Source organism: Rhinichthys klamathensis, unplaced genomic scaffold (genome assembly GCF_029890125.1).
Source record: "Rhinichthys klamathensis goyatoka isolate OS25496 unplaced genomic scaffold, OSU_Roscu_1.1 h1tg000005l_1, whole genome shotgun sequence".
Lineage (NCBI taxonomy): Eukaryota > Metazoa > Chordata > Actinopteri > Cypriniformes > Leuciscidae > Rhinichthys > Rhinichthys klamathensis.
The window spans coordinates 4,427,510-4,445,606 of NW_026606558.1; the positions used below are offsets into that span (position 1 = coordinate 4,427,510).

At 38.8% G+C, this 18,097-nt stretch overlaps 2 protein-coding genes across 3 annotated transcripts in view; one reads left to right on the forward strand and one right to left on the reverse strand.

Moving 5' to 3' along the window:
• LOC130088760 (RNA polymerase II elongation factor ELL) overlaps positions 1-13,071 on the reverse strand; it is a 45,388-nt gene extending 32,317 nt beyond the window's left edge. For both annotated transcript variants that reach the window (XM_056255739.1, XM_056255731.1), the window contains exons 1-2: positions 12,848-13,071; positions 9,186-9,233 (exon numbers count right to left, since the gene is read on the reverse strand). In XM_056255739.1, coding sequence (XP_056111714.1) covers positions 9,186-9,233; positions 12,848-13,030 — 231 coding nt within the window. In that variant the 5' untranslated portion in view covers positions 13,031-13,071. The remainder of the gene's footprint in view (positions 1-9,185; positions 9,234-12,847) is intronic.
• Positions 13,072-16,095: 3,024 nt separating this feature from the next.
• The window catches only part of fkbp16 (FKBP prolyl isomerase 16), a 68,934-nt gene continuing 66,932 nt past the window's right edge, over positions 16,096-18,097 (forward strand). Inside the window, exons 1-2 of the mRNA XM_056255753.1 lie at positions 16,096-16,762; positions 17,641-17,810. Coding sequence (XP_056111728.1) covers positions 16,171-16,762; positions 17,641-17,810 — 762 coding nt within the window. The 5' untranslated portion in view covers positions 16,096-16,170. The remainder of the gene's footprint in view (positions 16,763-17,640; positions 17,811-18,097) is intronic.

The window sequence follows — 18,097 nt, forward strand, 5'->3', positions numbered from 1 at the left end:
CACATTAATCACATTTATCTTCAGAGGATGATACTTTTGAAACCAAATATGCTTTACTTGAGGTTCTTGGTATGCATAAAAATAAATAAACATTGAGCACTAATTTACCCATTAGCCACATTTTTACCATTATTTGCATATTTCTGACATGAAGTCCAGTTATGATTTTGTTACTCATCATTTCATTCGGGCAGCTCGACATAATGAATATTCCACAAATCTGTTGCAACAAGAAGTTTGGTAGATAAGAAACACACATTTTGACTATATAAGTATGATGTACCGAAATTTTGGCAACCAAAAAAAAAAAAAATTGTTTCTGACGAAATAATTGAATGAAACAGTGACATTTAATTAGCACTTCTTCGATAACGTGTATTGACTGAGTCAATGTCTATTTGTGGATTAGCTACATGTCAGTAGTGTGGAGACACTTCAGCGTGACCAACAATGATGCTATTAAGCAATATGTCAAATTAGTTTGCTTATTGATGATTATTCTTTTAATGTATAGCCTGAGAACACAACACCCTTAACATGATGAAGATTTCAGCTAACCAATTACCAAAAGTTTACTTTACCAAAGCTTTTATTTAGATTTTGTTTTATCACTCTTAGATAAACTTAAAACTGCAACTCTTTTTTATATTGCATGTCTTTATGAAGTAACTGCACTGTAAAAAATTATGATCAATAAATATGTTTTTACATTGCTTTAATTCATCAAAATAAAATTTGTATACGTTATAAGTTATAGAAGGTTAAGAAAGTTATACAAGATTCAACAATTTTTTTAAGTCAGTTTAATGTAATTTAAGTTAAAATGACAATAAAGTTAGTTGTACTTAAAAATTTAAGGCAGGTTGTTAAAAACCTGCAAGACTTTCGTTCATCTGAGAGCTTTCTGTCCCTCTATTGACAGCTACACAACTACCACTTCACTTCAAAAAGTTCATAAAGAGCTTTATTATGATTAATCACATTTATTCACATATTAACATTGATCAGCGAACATAAACAGAAGCTCAACCGAATTTGCTTGAGAACAAACCTCACTGGTTCTTGTGGAAACTCAAACGTGCTGCGTAACACGAGAATGAACCTCATTCAATCGGCTCATCATATAAAGTGATCGAGTCTCTTTAGAAAATTTTGGTCTAAACTGCTTCACGACCTCTTTATGATCTCTTCATGAATGTTTTGAAGCATCAAAGTGCCAGTTGCATAGCTGTCAATGGAAGGACAGAAAACTCTCAGATTTCATCAGAAATATCTTCATTTGTGTTCCGAAGATGAACAAAAGTCTTACAGGGTTGGAACGACATGAAGGTGAGTAATTAATGACAGAATTTTCATTTTTGGGTGAACTATCCCTTTAAAGGGCATATTGCAGGTTAGAGGACCCAACGAGTCAATGTATAGAAAAATAATGTAGGAACTAGATTTTCTTTAAAAATATACTTATAAATACGCTACAGACGCTTCTGGGGTCGTTTTTGTGAGAAATGTTTACTTCCGCGTCTGAAAATGGGCGTGGCGGGCGTGACGTAACGGGCGGGAGAGCGGTCGATTCAAACAACAGGAAAACAATGGATCGCAATGACATTTCGGACGCTGAGGAAATACTTAGCCATATAATTATGAGCCTGCTATGCTGCCAAGAGAGCAGGACAGGCCAGGACTAATGTCAGACAGAACGGTCAGAGAAAAATTGAGTTGTGGTGTGAGAACCAGTGGAGAATAGGACAGGTGTCTTGGTGAGAGACGTGCTTAAAGATATATACGTTCGCTAACGCTATACACTGTGCTCACAATATTGTACAGATTACTACCATCGTATATCAGGCCAGCAGACATTAGTATGTTTAGGGTAGATTTATACTATTAAATGTATAAAAACTCTACTTGAGTATATTTCTATTGTACTAAAAACATACCCAAGTACATTTTTAATACATATTTTTCACCTGGGTTATAACATAAACAGAAAATTAAAGATTTGAATATTTAAACAACCTGAGTAATTTAGTTTTTCAATTACAAGTTGCCTCTATTTAGGGCATGACTACCTATATCACACTATTTCATGGGTACCGCATTATTAGAGGATCAATATTTTTTCTTCGGCATCCCATGTTGAACTCGATCATATCGCCGGGATGATAATCCTCCGATCTGAAGTGAACGCTACACACGACCGCGTTTCTCGAAGCCGATGCGGAAGAGAAATCCCGTCTCTTCACCTGCACAAACCGCACCAGGCACGAAAGATTTACAACACCGTCCCTTTTCTTGTTATGGAAACCTGTGGACTCGATGTCCTGACAGGCCGGAGTTTTTGCAACCTCCACAAACAATAATTTACCATGACGATGATAAATTAAAATACAAAAACTACCGAAAACACACTGGGCCCTATTTTAACGATCTGAAACGCAAGTGTCAAAGCGCAAAGCGCAAGTAACTTTGTGGGCGGATCCCGGCGCTGTTGCTATTTTCCCGGCGGGATAAATGCCTCTTGCGCCTGGCGCAAATCTAAAAGGGGTTGGTCTGAAGTAGCTTCATTATTCATAGGTGTGGTTTGGGCGTAACGTGACAAACCAATCAGAGCGTCATCTCACATTCCCTTTAAGAGCAGGCGCGCTTGTTCTAAAGCGGATTCCTATTATAACGGCGGATTTGCCAGGCGCGCGCCAGGAGCGGTTCACAGCCGAGGAGAGCAACGTTCTCGTCAGGGCCGTAAAACACAGAGAAGTGACATTGGGGATGGAGAAACCCACCCAAATTAACTTCTGTTAAACAGGCGTATGATAATTTGGGTAAATGTGTAAGCTACATGTATGCTTTTATAATAAATTGTCTATCTATCTATCTATCTATCTATCTATCTATCTATCTATCTATCTATCTATCTATCTATCTATCTATCTATCTATCTATCTATCTATCTATCTATCTCTATCGTAATAATGTATGATTTGCAAAAATGAAAACTGCTGCTTAGATGAGAGAATCGTATGCGCGTTGTGCACCCGCTACATTATGGCCAAACATGCGCGCTTAAAATAGCATAATGAACAACGCGCAACGCGCAACTGACTTTAGACTAGTTTTTTTCTGGTCAGTGGCGCAATTGTTTTATAGAACAGCAAAATAGCATGAGGAAAAGTTTGCGCCGGAACACGCCTCCTCTTTGCGCTGAACCGCCCCGGGGAGCGCAAGTGTATTTCTTAGTTAACTGACGTGCATCTGTGGAGGGAAAAGCCTGCTTTGCGCAGGTGCAAAATATGAATGATACATGCGTCAGTGTACAAAGTCATTTGCGCCGAGTGCAAGATAGGGCCCACTGACTCATGGCCGAGTCTGCATTGAGCCGAGGCTGAGGCTCCCTGGTGTGACGTAAAATGACGCGATTTTGACGGGCAGTCCAAGAAACGCTCACTTTATCTACTAAATTCTGCAATAAATCCTGCAATAACTTTTCATATGGTATTTTCATACAAGGTTATATATCAATTTAGATTTTTTTTTTTTTTTTTACCTGCAATATAAAGAAAAGAAAATCCTGAGCTTGGTGACATTCATGTGCGTCAAACTCGTAAATACAATCTTTCTGACTTGAATGCACCATAAGATCACAGTATTATTAAAAGACTTCTTCTGACACTAAAAAAAGAAGATCCTCCCTGCTCTTGCAAGGACTTTGTCAAAGATGGCCTGTCAAGACCGTGCAGCAAACAGCTCTGCCAGTCAAAACACTGGGCCCCAGACAAGACGGGCACTCGGGTCCCTGTGCACGTCGCCAAGCACGTCACATCTGGATGAAAGAATCGGCGTGTGCCCTTTCATTCACACGTGGGACAGCTCCCCCCACACAGCCTCTGCTGCCAGAGACTCTGCGTTCTACGCTCATTCCTCTTATTGTCATTCTAATTAGCTTTCAAGAAGGAAAAAAAGCCAGGCTCGCACACACACACACAGAGGCCCTGGCTCAGACAAGCACAGCAACTAATAGACACACTTTCATTCACCACAGTCACAAACAGAACTAACCATACAAACAAAATTCACAGATCCCATCCCAATACAAATTTGAGTCAAATGGGTGCACTGCCTTATCCTCAGATCCAATTAGCTTAGCTACAGAGGATCCCTACAACGCATATACAGACATGTACACTAATACACTCTCTGAGACTCCATCACAATCTCACGTACACACACTCATCGGAGGTGCGAGATGGAGAACTGGTGCATCCCAGCGAGAGGAAAGAGGTTGAGACAATCACAGCGATGACGAGAAGACAGATGGGTGGGGGGAAGCTAAACCTTCACACACATTTACCATGAGAACATCTCAGAGAGAAATGCTTTACCCCCCACAGAACACACTCACTCAGAAAAGCTTTAAGGGAGGTATAAATTCTTGTTGCTGTTGGATCGTCTGCTCAAAGTCATAAACAGGTGTTTTTGGTAAAGAAGTGTCACTGACTTAACACACTTTTTTTTGTGAGTCTGGATCTTTTGTTATTCAAAAACACATTAAAAGTTCAATGCATTATGATGAACACGTTTTCAATTTCTGAATTAAATAATTGTTGATATTAATTTGTGTAGCATAAAATTAGAAATGTCTACGTGAAAAAAAAACTGTCTGCAGATTGTAAGAAAAAAAAAGTCTTACTAAAAGATACTTATTAAAAGTATCATATCAACTAGAGGACTGTGTGTCAAGGTTTTTATTTTATTTTATGGTTACTTCAGGCTTTAAAATGTCAAATTGGACGACATTTGAAAAAGCAACCCTGTTTTTATTTGCAACTAATTAAATATGATTGTCTACAATAACTACTGTCTATTCAATATTCAATACTTTTTATTTGAGGGTTACACCACTTGATATTTTAACTATATCACAATTGTATACATGGCATGCACTGTTATCAATCGAGAGACAAATACACAGATTTACTTGAGAGCATATTAAATTAGAGAGCATAATATTACGCATAATCGTGTAAAAGTTTCATTGCATTTTGAAAATGGTATACAGTAAAAGTTTTCCAAAAATCTATGATACCAACATGAATGCAAAGATCAAATTTCTAAGAACTTGCTGGCAAATGCGTTTTAAACTAGATTTTTAAAAGCTTTCTCTTTTACCATCACAGACATTCGTCATTCTCAGACATCCTAATTTGTTCCTGCCCCTTAAAAGAATTATGAAAATTGTGCAATGCAACTTTTACGTGATTCTGCATAATAATATGCTCTCTAATTTAATATGCTCTCACACTTACGGCCATGTCTTAGTCTCTCAATTAATATGAGATCATAAAAATGCATGTATAATACAAGTATTGGAAGAAAGTCATACAGAAATGTCCTAATATAGCCTGTCAAACTGCAGGACACTGCCGTTACCCCTTCATATTTAACCCCGTGAGAACGGTTTCTGTTTATTGAGACAGACATATATATTTGTATCCTCTGGATAATTAATTTTGTGCAGCAAAAATCCAATTACCAAAAGAAAATGGGGATGTGAAATCCCAGTCTTTGAGAATCCGAACTGAACCCGAACATCCCTAGTGAAGCCATCAAAGACATTCAGATTCTATACATCCCCCAGGATTGGGGATCACTCCCTGTAATATAAAAAGGAATTTTACTACTCGAAACATCTTTTCCTGTGTTATTTCTCATCAGTTGCATCATCCTCATCCTCCACAGATGGTGAGAATTGAGCAAATTAAAGCTCCCCCATCTGTTAAAACCCAATGATGGCTAAATTATTTCTTAACTGCCACATGAACACGCATTATCAAAGCATTGTCAAGTTAGTGGAAAATGGCAGCTTACAATTCTCAGCAGGGCACTTCCTGACTTTTCCACGCTGTCCCTTCAAAGGTCTGGAGACAAGCCAGGACAAGGTTTATGGGAATTCCCTAGTATGGGGGAGCCCTCCTGTAGGTGGAGGAAAATTACCTGGCTAAAGCCCCGTTCACACCGCCAGCGACACTCAACGACATGTTCCCATTCATTTTTAATGGAGGGCTGTCGACTTCTGGCGACATGAGCGACAGTGACCCGCCGGCGAAAGAATGTAAGCGTGTCAAGCGACGGGAGTCACGTGACAAAAGTTCAGAAATGTTAACTTTATGCAAACGAGCAGCGAGCGACAACCAATAGAAGACTGTCAGTGGAGCTCGCATCACAGTCTCGAGGCAAGACAGGACAGAGATCCGGAGCGATTTTACTGCGACTTGGCTGTAACCACATCCACATACATGGATATAATAAAATTATGCGTGTAAAAGAAACTGTCGGCAGTCTCAGTAAGAGTGTGATTCATTCATTGATAGTTTGTGTTGTTAATTATATGACACTGTTGCAGTTTCCCCTGCTTTATGTTGATTATTAGGGACAAGAAAATTGATTATTTGTCTAATTCGAATGACGTTTTAGTAATTTTTGACAGTATGAGTGAGTTTGATTCATTTAATTCATCATATAAAGCAATCATGTATCTTCAGAAAATTTGGACTAAACTCAATTCATATGGATTAGTTTTACGATCTTTCTAAGAACTTTTTGAAGCGTAAAAGTGGTAGTTGCGTAGCTGTCAATGGAGAGTACAGAAAAGTTTCAGATTTCATCAAAAAGATCTTCATTTGTGTTCTGAAGATGAATGAATGTCTTATGGGTTTGGAACGACATGAGGGTGAGTCATATATGACAGAATTTTCATTGTTGGGTGAACTATCCCTATAAATCATCTTACTGAGTATATATAAAAGATAATAATAAAAGCTCACTGAGATGATAGCGAGAGACCAGACAAAGTTCTCACACTATTCTTCTGGCATAATAATTTTATTAGCAAACTATCTCACTACCTATTGACGCATCTGGGTCGCACCCAACCAGTATCTAAAACACAAGTGCCCATGTTTTGCCTTGGGTTGTGTGACTAATTGAAATCGTAATAAAATCACGATGTGAGCATGCGTGATTTCTAAACCGTAGAAAGCACGATTTTTCCGCCAGCCCCCTCAGTGTGCACTATGAATGCAGCACGCCTAAACCTGGCGTGAGAACAGAATGGGTTTGGAAGAAAGCACTGAAACCGGGAAGATGATCTCAGGGCAGGATAAGGACTCGAGATGATGTATCATACAACCAGGTAATTTGTAAGAACTGTCAAGCTATCGTTGTGGCAAAGCAATTGCACCTTCCCAAAACCAGGTGTATAAAAATTGATAATACAGGCATTTGCGAACTGCACAACATATGAAAAGAGTTCAAAAGCCATGAATAAATAACCAAAACAGTCACACATCATTTATGCAAAGACATGGTGCCTGAAAATACCATCAATAAAACCGGCTTCCAAAAAATGATAAAGATAAGTAGGTGTGTAAGGAAATGTTGCTAACTGTGATTAAGAAAATATATATATATATTGAGTATTTTTTGTCCATATCGTACAGCCCTATAGTTTTGCCACAGGACAGAAATTTTCAGTGAAGTGAAGTTGAATGTAATATGAAGATTGTACATAAGAAGTAACATTTATTTTTAAAAACCCTATGAACATGAATAGCAGCCACAACAAGGCCGGTATAACCACAGCAATCTATGGGTCTACATGCATCACATGACTAAACAAGCGTCATCGTTTTCAAATACCTCTGTTTTCACAGTCCACACTACAATGCGAAAATGTCATTGTCAAAATGATCAAGGAAGAGGTCAGTTTCGCAGTAAAAAAGTGTGGATGGAAGGCCAAAACAAAACAAAAATTGCGTTTTCAAATGAATCCGGATTAATGTAGACATAGCCTAAGAAAGGCATCTATCTCACAAGTGTTGTTCAAAGAAATCCATCTATTGTAAAACTATGCTGCTCAAAATCATATCAAGCCTGACTAAAGTGAAAGCATCCCGAGGTTACGGCTAATAGAATGACTGATAACTTGGTTTCAGTACTGTGGACTTAACATCACTCCCTACCCCCAGCTGTAATAGCTTAATTTGTCACCCTGACACACATACAAACACACACACACTCGGCTCAAATACCTCATTAATGCCCAGCAGCCCATTATCTGAGGAGGAGGGGATGAATGCTCAAATTCAGTGCAGCCAATTTGAATATGTAATGGGCTAAAGATATAATCACTATATCTAATTCGACAATTAGAACAGATTCCAGTTTTACACACTTGACACAACTATGCTACTCCAATTTTAAAGCGGAAGAAACTTCATTAGATCAGATATTGCTTGACTACATGTGACAGTATTTTGCATATTATAATTGTGGAATTAGTGGGGGTCGACCGATGCTTTAGGAGACAGAGCGGCCACGGTTATCCCCCTCCTTGTCGCGGGTCTTTCATGTCTGCACTGAGACAACAGGCATAGAGACACACAGAGGCTCCCTTGGGTTTACCAACACCCCCACCTCTTCCTCGAGCTCTTGACAAAGCCTTTCCAGTCACCAGTCTGACCCAGTAACCTGGCGAGCAGCTCGGGGGTGTTGAGTAGCCTCTCCCGGGCTTCCGACCGCAATCGACTCGCACAGGCCGCCGTTTGTTGAGTCCTTTTCCTGTCCCGCTTCTGGATCAGATGAGTACGTTTTCGACGGGCCTGATTGTGGCTAGCAGGCGCTGATGGGGAGCTGTGCTACGGCTGAATGTGTTAATCCGGTTAGACACAGGCATCTTTCTTTACAGACGTTTCACTGGAATGCACCCCCTACTAAAAATCCACCTAGGCCGTACAGTGTGACCGCACTGCCAATTTCACTAGCTGTAAATAACAATACTCGCATATAAACCAAACCACTGGCACGCAAATGATACGAAACCCAGGAATCGCATCCAAACGATGACACTCTCCTAATTTATGGCGCATAATTGCGCTTATGAACGTGCGTGCTGCTATAATTATATAAATGTTCCCCATCTAGTCGGGCAGGCCCTCAGAGTGGCGTCACTGCGAGCTACAGTTCCCTCTCCATTTCAGGCGATGGTTCAGGAGCTCATGAAATATTGAGAGCATGCAGGCGGCTGAGGGGTGCCGTGAGTTTTTTAGCTGCATGACTCGACAATCAGGTCTAATTAAAGGATTGCAATTTTTAGGCATCAGGAGGGGTGAGGAAAAACACATTTATCTTACCCCCTGGTTCCCCTTGAAGCAAATTGCCGGTTGATTCGGTAAGGACCCCTGGGGACAGAAGAAAAAAAGGTGTTGGTTAGCATCTACTATTATTATACAAAGGATTAGAAAGAAACAAAGACATCCTGGAAATGGAATCTCCAGCTGAATTGCTAGAACAGATTCCAAGATGCTTTAAGAAAAACAACGCAAATGTTTTTGTACCGGCCTTATATGAGTGAAGGAAGGCAAAACTGAAAATTCTGTCATCATTTACTGCCCTTTCAAACCTGTGTGACAAGTTTTTTGTCTATATAAATGTAAGTCAATAGGTTCCAAAACAACATATTAACTTTCATTGTATGAAAAAAAAAAAAGAAGGTGTTCTACTGAGGAAAGAAAGTCATATAGGTTTAGGACGGCAATGAGGGTTTTCATTGTATTAAGTGTTTACCCACAATGCCAGCATTTCCACAAGATGTGTTTAGGCACTAACTTCAGTGAAATATCATGCCTACCTATTAGCCTCCCTTCCCAGTAATTACAGTCTCCCGTTACTTGCTTGCCCTCATCGACAGAGGCACAGCTCTCTCCTGTATTAATTCATGCAGACTGCGTGTGAGGGGGGTTGCTTTCAAGAGAAAGCAAGGCTGGCTGTCACTGGCCTCTCAGCAGTGTCATGGTTCTGCTTGTGCGAGCCTAAAGATCAAGGCCGGGCTTTGCTAATCTGCACTGGAATGCGTCCGATTAATAAATCTCGACTTGAAAGACTTAACATGAGTCAATCAAATGTTATTGTGTGAGGCGTGGATGAGTGCGAGGATGTTGAGTGAAAAGTGGGGGTGGGACAGGGCAAACATCATGGGAAAAGCTTTTAGCCAACAAATTTTGAGCACTAATTAGGACTAAAGGTAAGTTGCAAAAAGCAATTTGGGTTTTTTTTTTTTTCTAAAGGTCCATCAAACTAAATCAAGCAGGCCTGGACATTATCTACCCTGTGGTGTTTGTCCGCCACATAAAGCGTGTACAAATAGGCCTTTTATATAACCATCTCTTGCGAGCTGTGTTGAGCTTTTAACACTCAGCTCAGTCCAACGTCCAGGAGCATTAACGCCATATATATACGAAACAGACTCATTCACATCACTGACGTAAATTACTGAGACAAAAGGGAGAAAAACATTAGGCTTCCCCCAGCATAGCTCAAAACCATTAAGCAAGGTCAAAAGATAGCACTTATTATCTTCAAGGTACAGCTGGAGCTTTGGTCAACAAGCATGTTTATCTATTATGGATGTTACAGGGAGAGGCCGTCATGTCACACTCTTAGACGTACAGCGCAGCTCAAGTTGCTTATTAAAAAAATATTGGCTTATTGGTTTTGCGTTTGTTGCTGTGGTCGGATTAGTGGCTAAACATTACTGAAGGGGGTTGTGGTGCTGTAGCGAACTTGAACTTTGTTTTTTCTAATTCTAGAGCAGCTTATAAGCACATAATGAGCACAGGTCAGAGGAGGACAGTGAGGTATCTGGTGACCTGACTTGACCATGTTCTTGATTATATTACAATGAATTAACTGTTTTTATTTTCACTTCTGGCCTAATTTGTAATTGATAAACTAGTACCCAAGGTCTCCCATGAGCATCATATGTCAGACCGACCAGAGCCACAGCTCCAACCATACATTGTCGATAATTTATTACCTCTTACTCGTAAAATTAAATGGAAACACTTTATAGTAGGTGTCTTTATCTACTAAATATATATAATTGTTAGGTATTGTGTTCATGTTGTATTGCAAAACACTTTTGCTGCTATTGAGGTGGGATACGGTTAAGTTTAGTATTTTTCAAATATCAGTAGGCTACAATATAAAAAACGAAAAGTGTACACATTAAGTGCATGTTATCAAATTATTAATTAAAAAACTTAATAGTAGTTAGACATAAATGTATAGTTTATGCGATAATACATATAACTAGGCTCAGAACTGAATATTGAAATGTATAACAGACAATGGAAATGACAAACCACATATTAAATGCATCTATCTATCTATCTATCTATCTATCTATCTATCTATCTATCTATCTATCTATCTATCTATCTATAATTTATAGACAAAGAATAAAAAAAAAAATCAAACAGATTATTAAGGAATCCCCACCAGAACCCAAAATATTACTTAGCCCAACGTGTTTATCTCTACTTTTCACTCTATCTACTAGGTCACATATTATTGACAATAGAACATTCATATAGAGCTCCTGTTGCAAGCTCTAGGAAGTCTTCTCGTGTTCTGATTGGGTCAAACGACATACTACACCGCTTGGCTGACCAATGAGCGATGACATCAGGACGGCGTCCAAGCGTTTAAAGGTCTAACAACAATACGACAGAGCATGCCAACAAAAATACACCTTGATCGTCCAATCATCGTCAAGAAGCGCTGTGGTTGAGATGAAGCTGACTGACCAAGCGCCCCGTCCAGCTGGCGTACACTTTTTACCGCTGAAGTATTGATATTACTGGAATCTGTGCTGTAGAACCGACGGTGACAATGAGAAGTATTGATTACTAAGGATAACTGGTAAAGTGCAGCTTTCCTTTGCGCGAGGCGAACATTGCACTTAAAGGTATAGTTCACCCAAAAATAAAACTCATTTAACCGCCCGCATGCTGTTCAAAACCCGTCTGACTTTCTTTTTTCCTTGGAACACAAAAGAATGTTAATGACTTGCTGCGTCAAGTTCCTTACAGTGCATGTTTTTTTTTTTTGCATACAATAAAAGTGAATGGGGACTCAGGCTGTCATTCCGTAAAACATCTTCCGTTTTGTGTAAGAAACAGGTTTGTAACAGCATATAATAATATTTTCATTTTAAATGTAATTGACTGTTGCCATGCAATTGGCACATTTAAGTAAACAACTTCAAGAACTTATTATAAAAAGAGACAATACGAGGTTAAATGCGCACAAGTAAGCTTTAATTCTCGGATAGTTCACTAAATCTTGCAGCGAATTGAAATGTCCAATGCGAGTAAATGAAATATTTCATAGCGAAATAAAAATAACAATAATAATAACCTCAATGACTATTTGAATTGTTAGGCTAATTGCTACTCGATTAGTTCGAGCTTGAACCTTGAGCCCCTCTCAGACCGTAAGATCCGAGTGTTCTGTGTAAAATAAACATTTTTTTTCCATCTTTTTTAAATTATCATAATTTAATAGGCAAAGCAATATCCAGCATTAAGACAGTGTCATATTGCATTTCGTATCATTTGTCAGAAAGAATTAAGAGACGCCTTATGTTGAATCTAAAGTGGAAGATAGGAGATTTTGTAAAGCCAATTTCAACTGGCTTAACGTAAAAATAAAACGATTGACATTTGTCTAATTTTGTCACAGTATAAAAATATCAATAAGTTACAATAAATAAAAACGAACTTTAACGCAGCACAGTAGGCTAACAACTGGATCCGATTTCCTCCTAGGCTACTATGTGTCCCTGTTCAAACAGCATATTGCACTTAAAGTGACGTAGGCGACTCTTCCTAAATAAATCAACACTTTACAAACAGCCAACTGTTTTGAAGTTGCGAGTTCTGAACTTTTCTTTCTGTCCAATTGAGATCAGTGGAACAAATAAACACTGACGAAATCGAACCAAACGCGTTACCTTGAGATTCTGATAGGCTTCCAGCGTCCGGATGGCAGTGTCTGTTAGCTTGACGTGAAAGATGGTTTTGTTGGGAATGCTTTTATTAATCTTTCCACAGGAGAGTCCATATCGATGCTCCTGTCTCAACGCTGCCATGTCTGGAACTGAGGTGAAGTGGCGACATTCTAGTCCAAACGTCATTCTCAGCTGGGCGGGGTTACGAGACAGCGTTCTGGCGACGTCATAGACACACACACACACACACAGACACACACACACACACAAACGTTGTGTTTTCATGTTTTATGGAGACTTTCCACAAACATAATAATTTTATATATTGTACCAACTTTATATTCTATCCCCTAACCCTAAACCTATAAATCACAGAAAACGTTCTGCATTTTTACATTTTCAAAAAACATAATTTAGACTGATTTATAAGCTGTTTTTCTCATGGGGACCAAAAAATGTTCCCACACAGCCCACCAACGAGATTTCAGATAGTTACCTAAAAAAAAAAAATTACAGTATAGTAATGTAATAGTAATGTAAAATATCAAATGAAGTCATCTGAAAAAAATCTCAATTTCATGTATGAATAAAACTCTGTATGTTAAATCGTCTTTTCCGCCTGCATATCATAAATATCATTCAAAATATCTTTTCTTGAAACCGTTCAGTTGAAAAGCAACAGTTATCAGTCTGAGATAAAGCAAACAAATTTGGGTATGCCTGAGGGAAATTAATTGCAGTGTCAATTGCAAATCTTGGAGATTTTGTGGTATTAAAGAAATGTCCTGTGAAAAAAACGATGAGGGAAAAGCTCAGACTGTCATTTTAAACTAGATTAAAATGTGCATACAGAAAAATCATTCACTTAATCTAGCCAGGCAATCATCTGCACCTTTTAAGCATGCAAACAGATGAGTTGAAATGGACAGTGAGGGGGGGAAATAGAGAATTTAGGTTAATTGGAAGACATAATCCCCAACAGACAAGGTGCTTGGGCCTTTGGATTAAGGAGCTCTCTCATAGTCTCTAATGGAAACTCTACTTGCCATATGGCTGTCTGAGATACAGGGACATCTGAAGCCGACTGGACAAACAGTATACGTTATCTTGAATTGTGGTTTATAATAAAACATGCCACTGACTCTACAATTGCTTTGGAATATTATGACATGAGACCCCATGTTAAGTGTACATTTACATTAAAAATACAGATGAGATCAATATTTTTAGCCAAACAGAGCCATAACTGAAGTGTCAGAGCCTTAGGAATGGATCAAGTACATGACATTCACTGCTGAACTTCAAATAGGACAAGCAACTTGAAAAGAAAACGGTCAACACATTGAAAATCCACTGAAACTCCCTTCCTTTCCAAATGCTTTTTAAAAAACTGTTTGGGGATTTTACATTTGGAGAGAATATTACAGAGTTGGCAAGGTTTCCACAGTAGCCTATGTGTCAATCTTGAAAGATTTGAGCTCACCAAATTGATAAACACACATCAGTCTTTCTTACATAAAACACCAATTTTATTTAAAGTGTCATTCTTTCAAACAGTAAGTCGCTTAGTCATCAGCTTAGTGACTATTCACAGAACTCCACCACAGCTGTTCAAGTGCCATTTTAAGGCCCAGGTTAAACAAGAAGTCAGTCCTGTGGCCTTTGGTTAATCTTACTCTTGCCATAAACAGTGCCGGCAGCCTCTGGAGAATCCAGAAAGCAAATACAAATCTCTAGTGTGTTTCATCTTTAGAGACAAATCCAAGATCAACATTCTCAAAGCTGCATATAAAGTCACATCCGTGTACTTATATGTATATTTACATTTAAATTCGTTGCACTAATGCTGCAATGCTAAATAGTGCAATCATTTTATGTTTATTATCTCTCACTCAACAAACTGCATCATTAAAAGTTTATATATAAATGTTATTGTTGCCAGTCAAGTGTTGTTGATTGATTGTTGTTTTAAATATGTATTTAAGTGTGTTTTAATAAGTGTAATATAATCATGCATAAGGACATTGAAAATGCTTGTCTTGTCTTGCATGGCTCATTGATGTCTCCTTTACACTTGGCATGTTGCAAACCTGGAAAAACCTGTTCATGTGTTCGCACAGTGGGTTATCTTCGGTCAATGCCTGTTCTCCTCATGAGAATATGGTATTTTCTTATTACCTTTGCTCAGTATCTAATCAAATACCCGTTTGAATTTTGTTCTGCCAATATAAGTAAAATTGCATAAGAATGATATCTACACTACCATTCAAAAGTTTGGGGTCAGTAAGATTTTTTTTTTATTCAACAAGATTGCATTTAATTTATAAAAAGTGATAAAACATAGCTACAATTTATTTTCAAATAAATGCTGTTCTTTTGAACTTTCTATGCATCAAAGACTGAGAAAAATGTATCATGGTTTCCACAAAAATATTAATCAGTACACTTATTTTCAACATTTACAATTATAAGAAATTTTTCTTAAGCAGCAAATCAGCATATTAGAATGATTTCTGAAGGATCATGTGACACTGAACACTGGAGTAATGATGCTGGAAAAATTCAGCTTTGCATCACAGGAATAAATTACATTTTAAAATGTATTGAAAATAGAAAACAGTTATTTTAAACTCTAATAATATATCACAATATTTTGCTCGAATAAATGCAGCCTTAGAGAGATCTTTTAAGAAAATCTGACAAAAATCTTACCAAACCCTAAACTTTACTAGGTAGTATACTTATATTGGAAGAATATTTATCTTTATACAGTATTTATTAAGAAATATGTTTATATTGCATTATATTGTAAGTAAAAACAACCACAAGTCCCTGAAGTCCTCTTATTGGTGGACGCATTCATGGAAACAGTATTATGGGACGACGTGATGAAGTCATTAAGAAGCTTACAGACGTTGGGGCAGATTAGATTTTGCTCTTCTAATCCAACAGATTATCACTGCACACAACTCTACTGACCAGTAGGGCTTTACGTTTCAACACAATTCTCATGCATTGATCATTTCTTGCATCCTTCGATACCGAATCAACAAATTCACTGCAAAACATAACAACAAGGACCATTTTTACGAGATCTGCAGGAAATGGACTGGCCACAGATGGGATTTATTTCATGCAGCGATGCATTTCCATGGTAATTCTATTAGAGTCCATGTGGACGTGGCGCTTTAGAAAATACTACGCGCTGTCACTAATGGATGCAGGTGCTCATCGGCTTGGCAGTTGAAAAGCAGCGACATCAATTTCTACAAACCTGGCGTGTGGCCTGTGCTAGAAAGACATTCAGCACTTTTAGGAAGAGATAAATGGTATCCATAGCACCGTGTGGGGACATGGAACCAGAAGCTGGAGAACTGGAGGAGACAACATTGGAGTCTGAAATCTTTGTAAAATCAGTTGGGGACAAAGAGGAGGGGAAGAGCGAAGAAGGTATTTTGCAGCCCTGGGAGGTGCTCCAAGAACCAATCATGGAACTGCAGAAAATGAATATCACAGGAAAGGAGGATGAGAAGAAACCAATGGACCACAAAGAGTATGAAGAAGGAAGTGAGCGGAAAGATGAAATGGAAAATGAAGAGGTAGAAGAAATGAAGTGTGCTGAAAACTTGAGCAACATGCCCACAGATGCTAATGACTCCATCAGCGACCCAACCAATGAGCCCATTCCCTCAAATACTCCCATCAGCCCACCTGAGACCAATGAATCAGACAGAGAGGACAGGAGAACACTGACAAAGACTCCCAGCTTTGGGAAATCAGTTCGGTTTAAAGACATTGAAGCAGTGGAAGAAAGGGACAGCTCAGAAGACTCTCTTTTTCCAGATTTTGACAATGAAGAGTGGACGAGCACCAGCTTTGAGGAGCTGTTTCTGGCAGACGACTGGAAGGATGTTACAGGTATGTCCACGATGACATATTTGTTTAGTCTGAAACAAATAAAACACTCAAGCCATCCAATTTGTTATCAGGAAATCATTGAAAATCAGCCAAAACCTGTATCTTTGCTACACCTGTATCTTCGCTAAACGCCTAAAAGGGCATTTTCACAGTGACGCCAATGCTTATAAGAACTCTTTTGAGTTCCCAAAAGAACCTTTCAGTGAAAAGTCCTTAAAATAACCTTCTTTTTTTTTTTTGTCTTAAGCTGTGGTCACATTTAACATTGATCAGCAAATTTGCGTGAGAGAAATCCAAGCATTTCAATAGGAATCAACGCAACAATTGTTGACAATAAACAATGGATCTTTTTTTGTCCACGATATTTCATTAGAATTTGTGTAAAGAACATTTTGTTCAATGGAAAGCTCCATGGGTGTTAAAGGTTCTTCAATTAACCATAGATGCCAACAAAGAACCACTATTTTTAACAGTGTACGATGTATTGCTGATATAATGTTTTGGCTGTTGATGTCCCCAAAAATCTTCTTGAAGGTTTAGTTCACCCATGTCATTTCCAAACTAAGAAAACTGTCTCTGTGTTTTTTGTTCAAACAGCAGAGTTCAATGTTGTTTTGGACCCCATTGACAGTCTTTATATGGACAAACACAGTTATTTTTTGTTCCACAACAGAAAAAAAAGTTGCACAGGTTTGAAAGTAAACAATAACCAAATTTTCCTTTTAACTAGCGGCTAGTTGAAAGGAAAAGGTTACTAGCTTAGCCAGAAAGACACCACACTAAGAACATCCACCACACAGTTTTACACTATTGCTTTAGGGTCTGGTTGATCTCTTTCCCCTCCCCCGTTTTCACTCCACTACCCCAACCGCCTGTAGATAACCGCCTGCTCAGGAAGAAGGTGTTACAGGCCAGTCCCGGGAATGGCATGACCCCGGCTTGGGGCCAAGAGGTCACGCTAAAAATGCAGGGTGTGCTAGAGGATAGGACTGTGGTGGAGAAAGACTGCAAGCTGGTCTTCGTTATCGGAGAGGGAGATGTCAACCAGGTGAGACACAGACAGGCAAAGGGAGGACAACCGTAACCACACACGCACACACACACACACACACACACACACACACACACACACACACACACACACACACACACACACACACACACACACAGGAAACTCTGGAACACCTGCCTGCATCTTGTCTATCACCTCGCACCTGCTGCCCTACAGAGTTTTCCATAGGGATTAACCTGTGTTTTCACATCGAGTTCTGTATGTGTTTACTCAAGGCTGGGAAAAAGTCACCTCCTTGCTGATTCACTTTTCAGTGGAAAGTT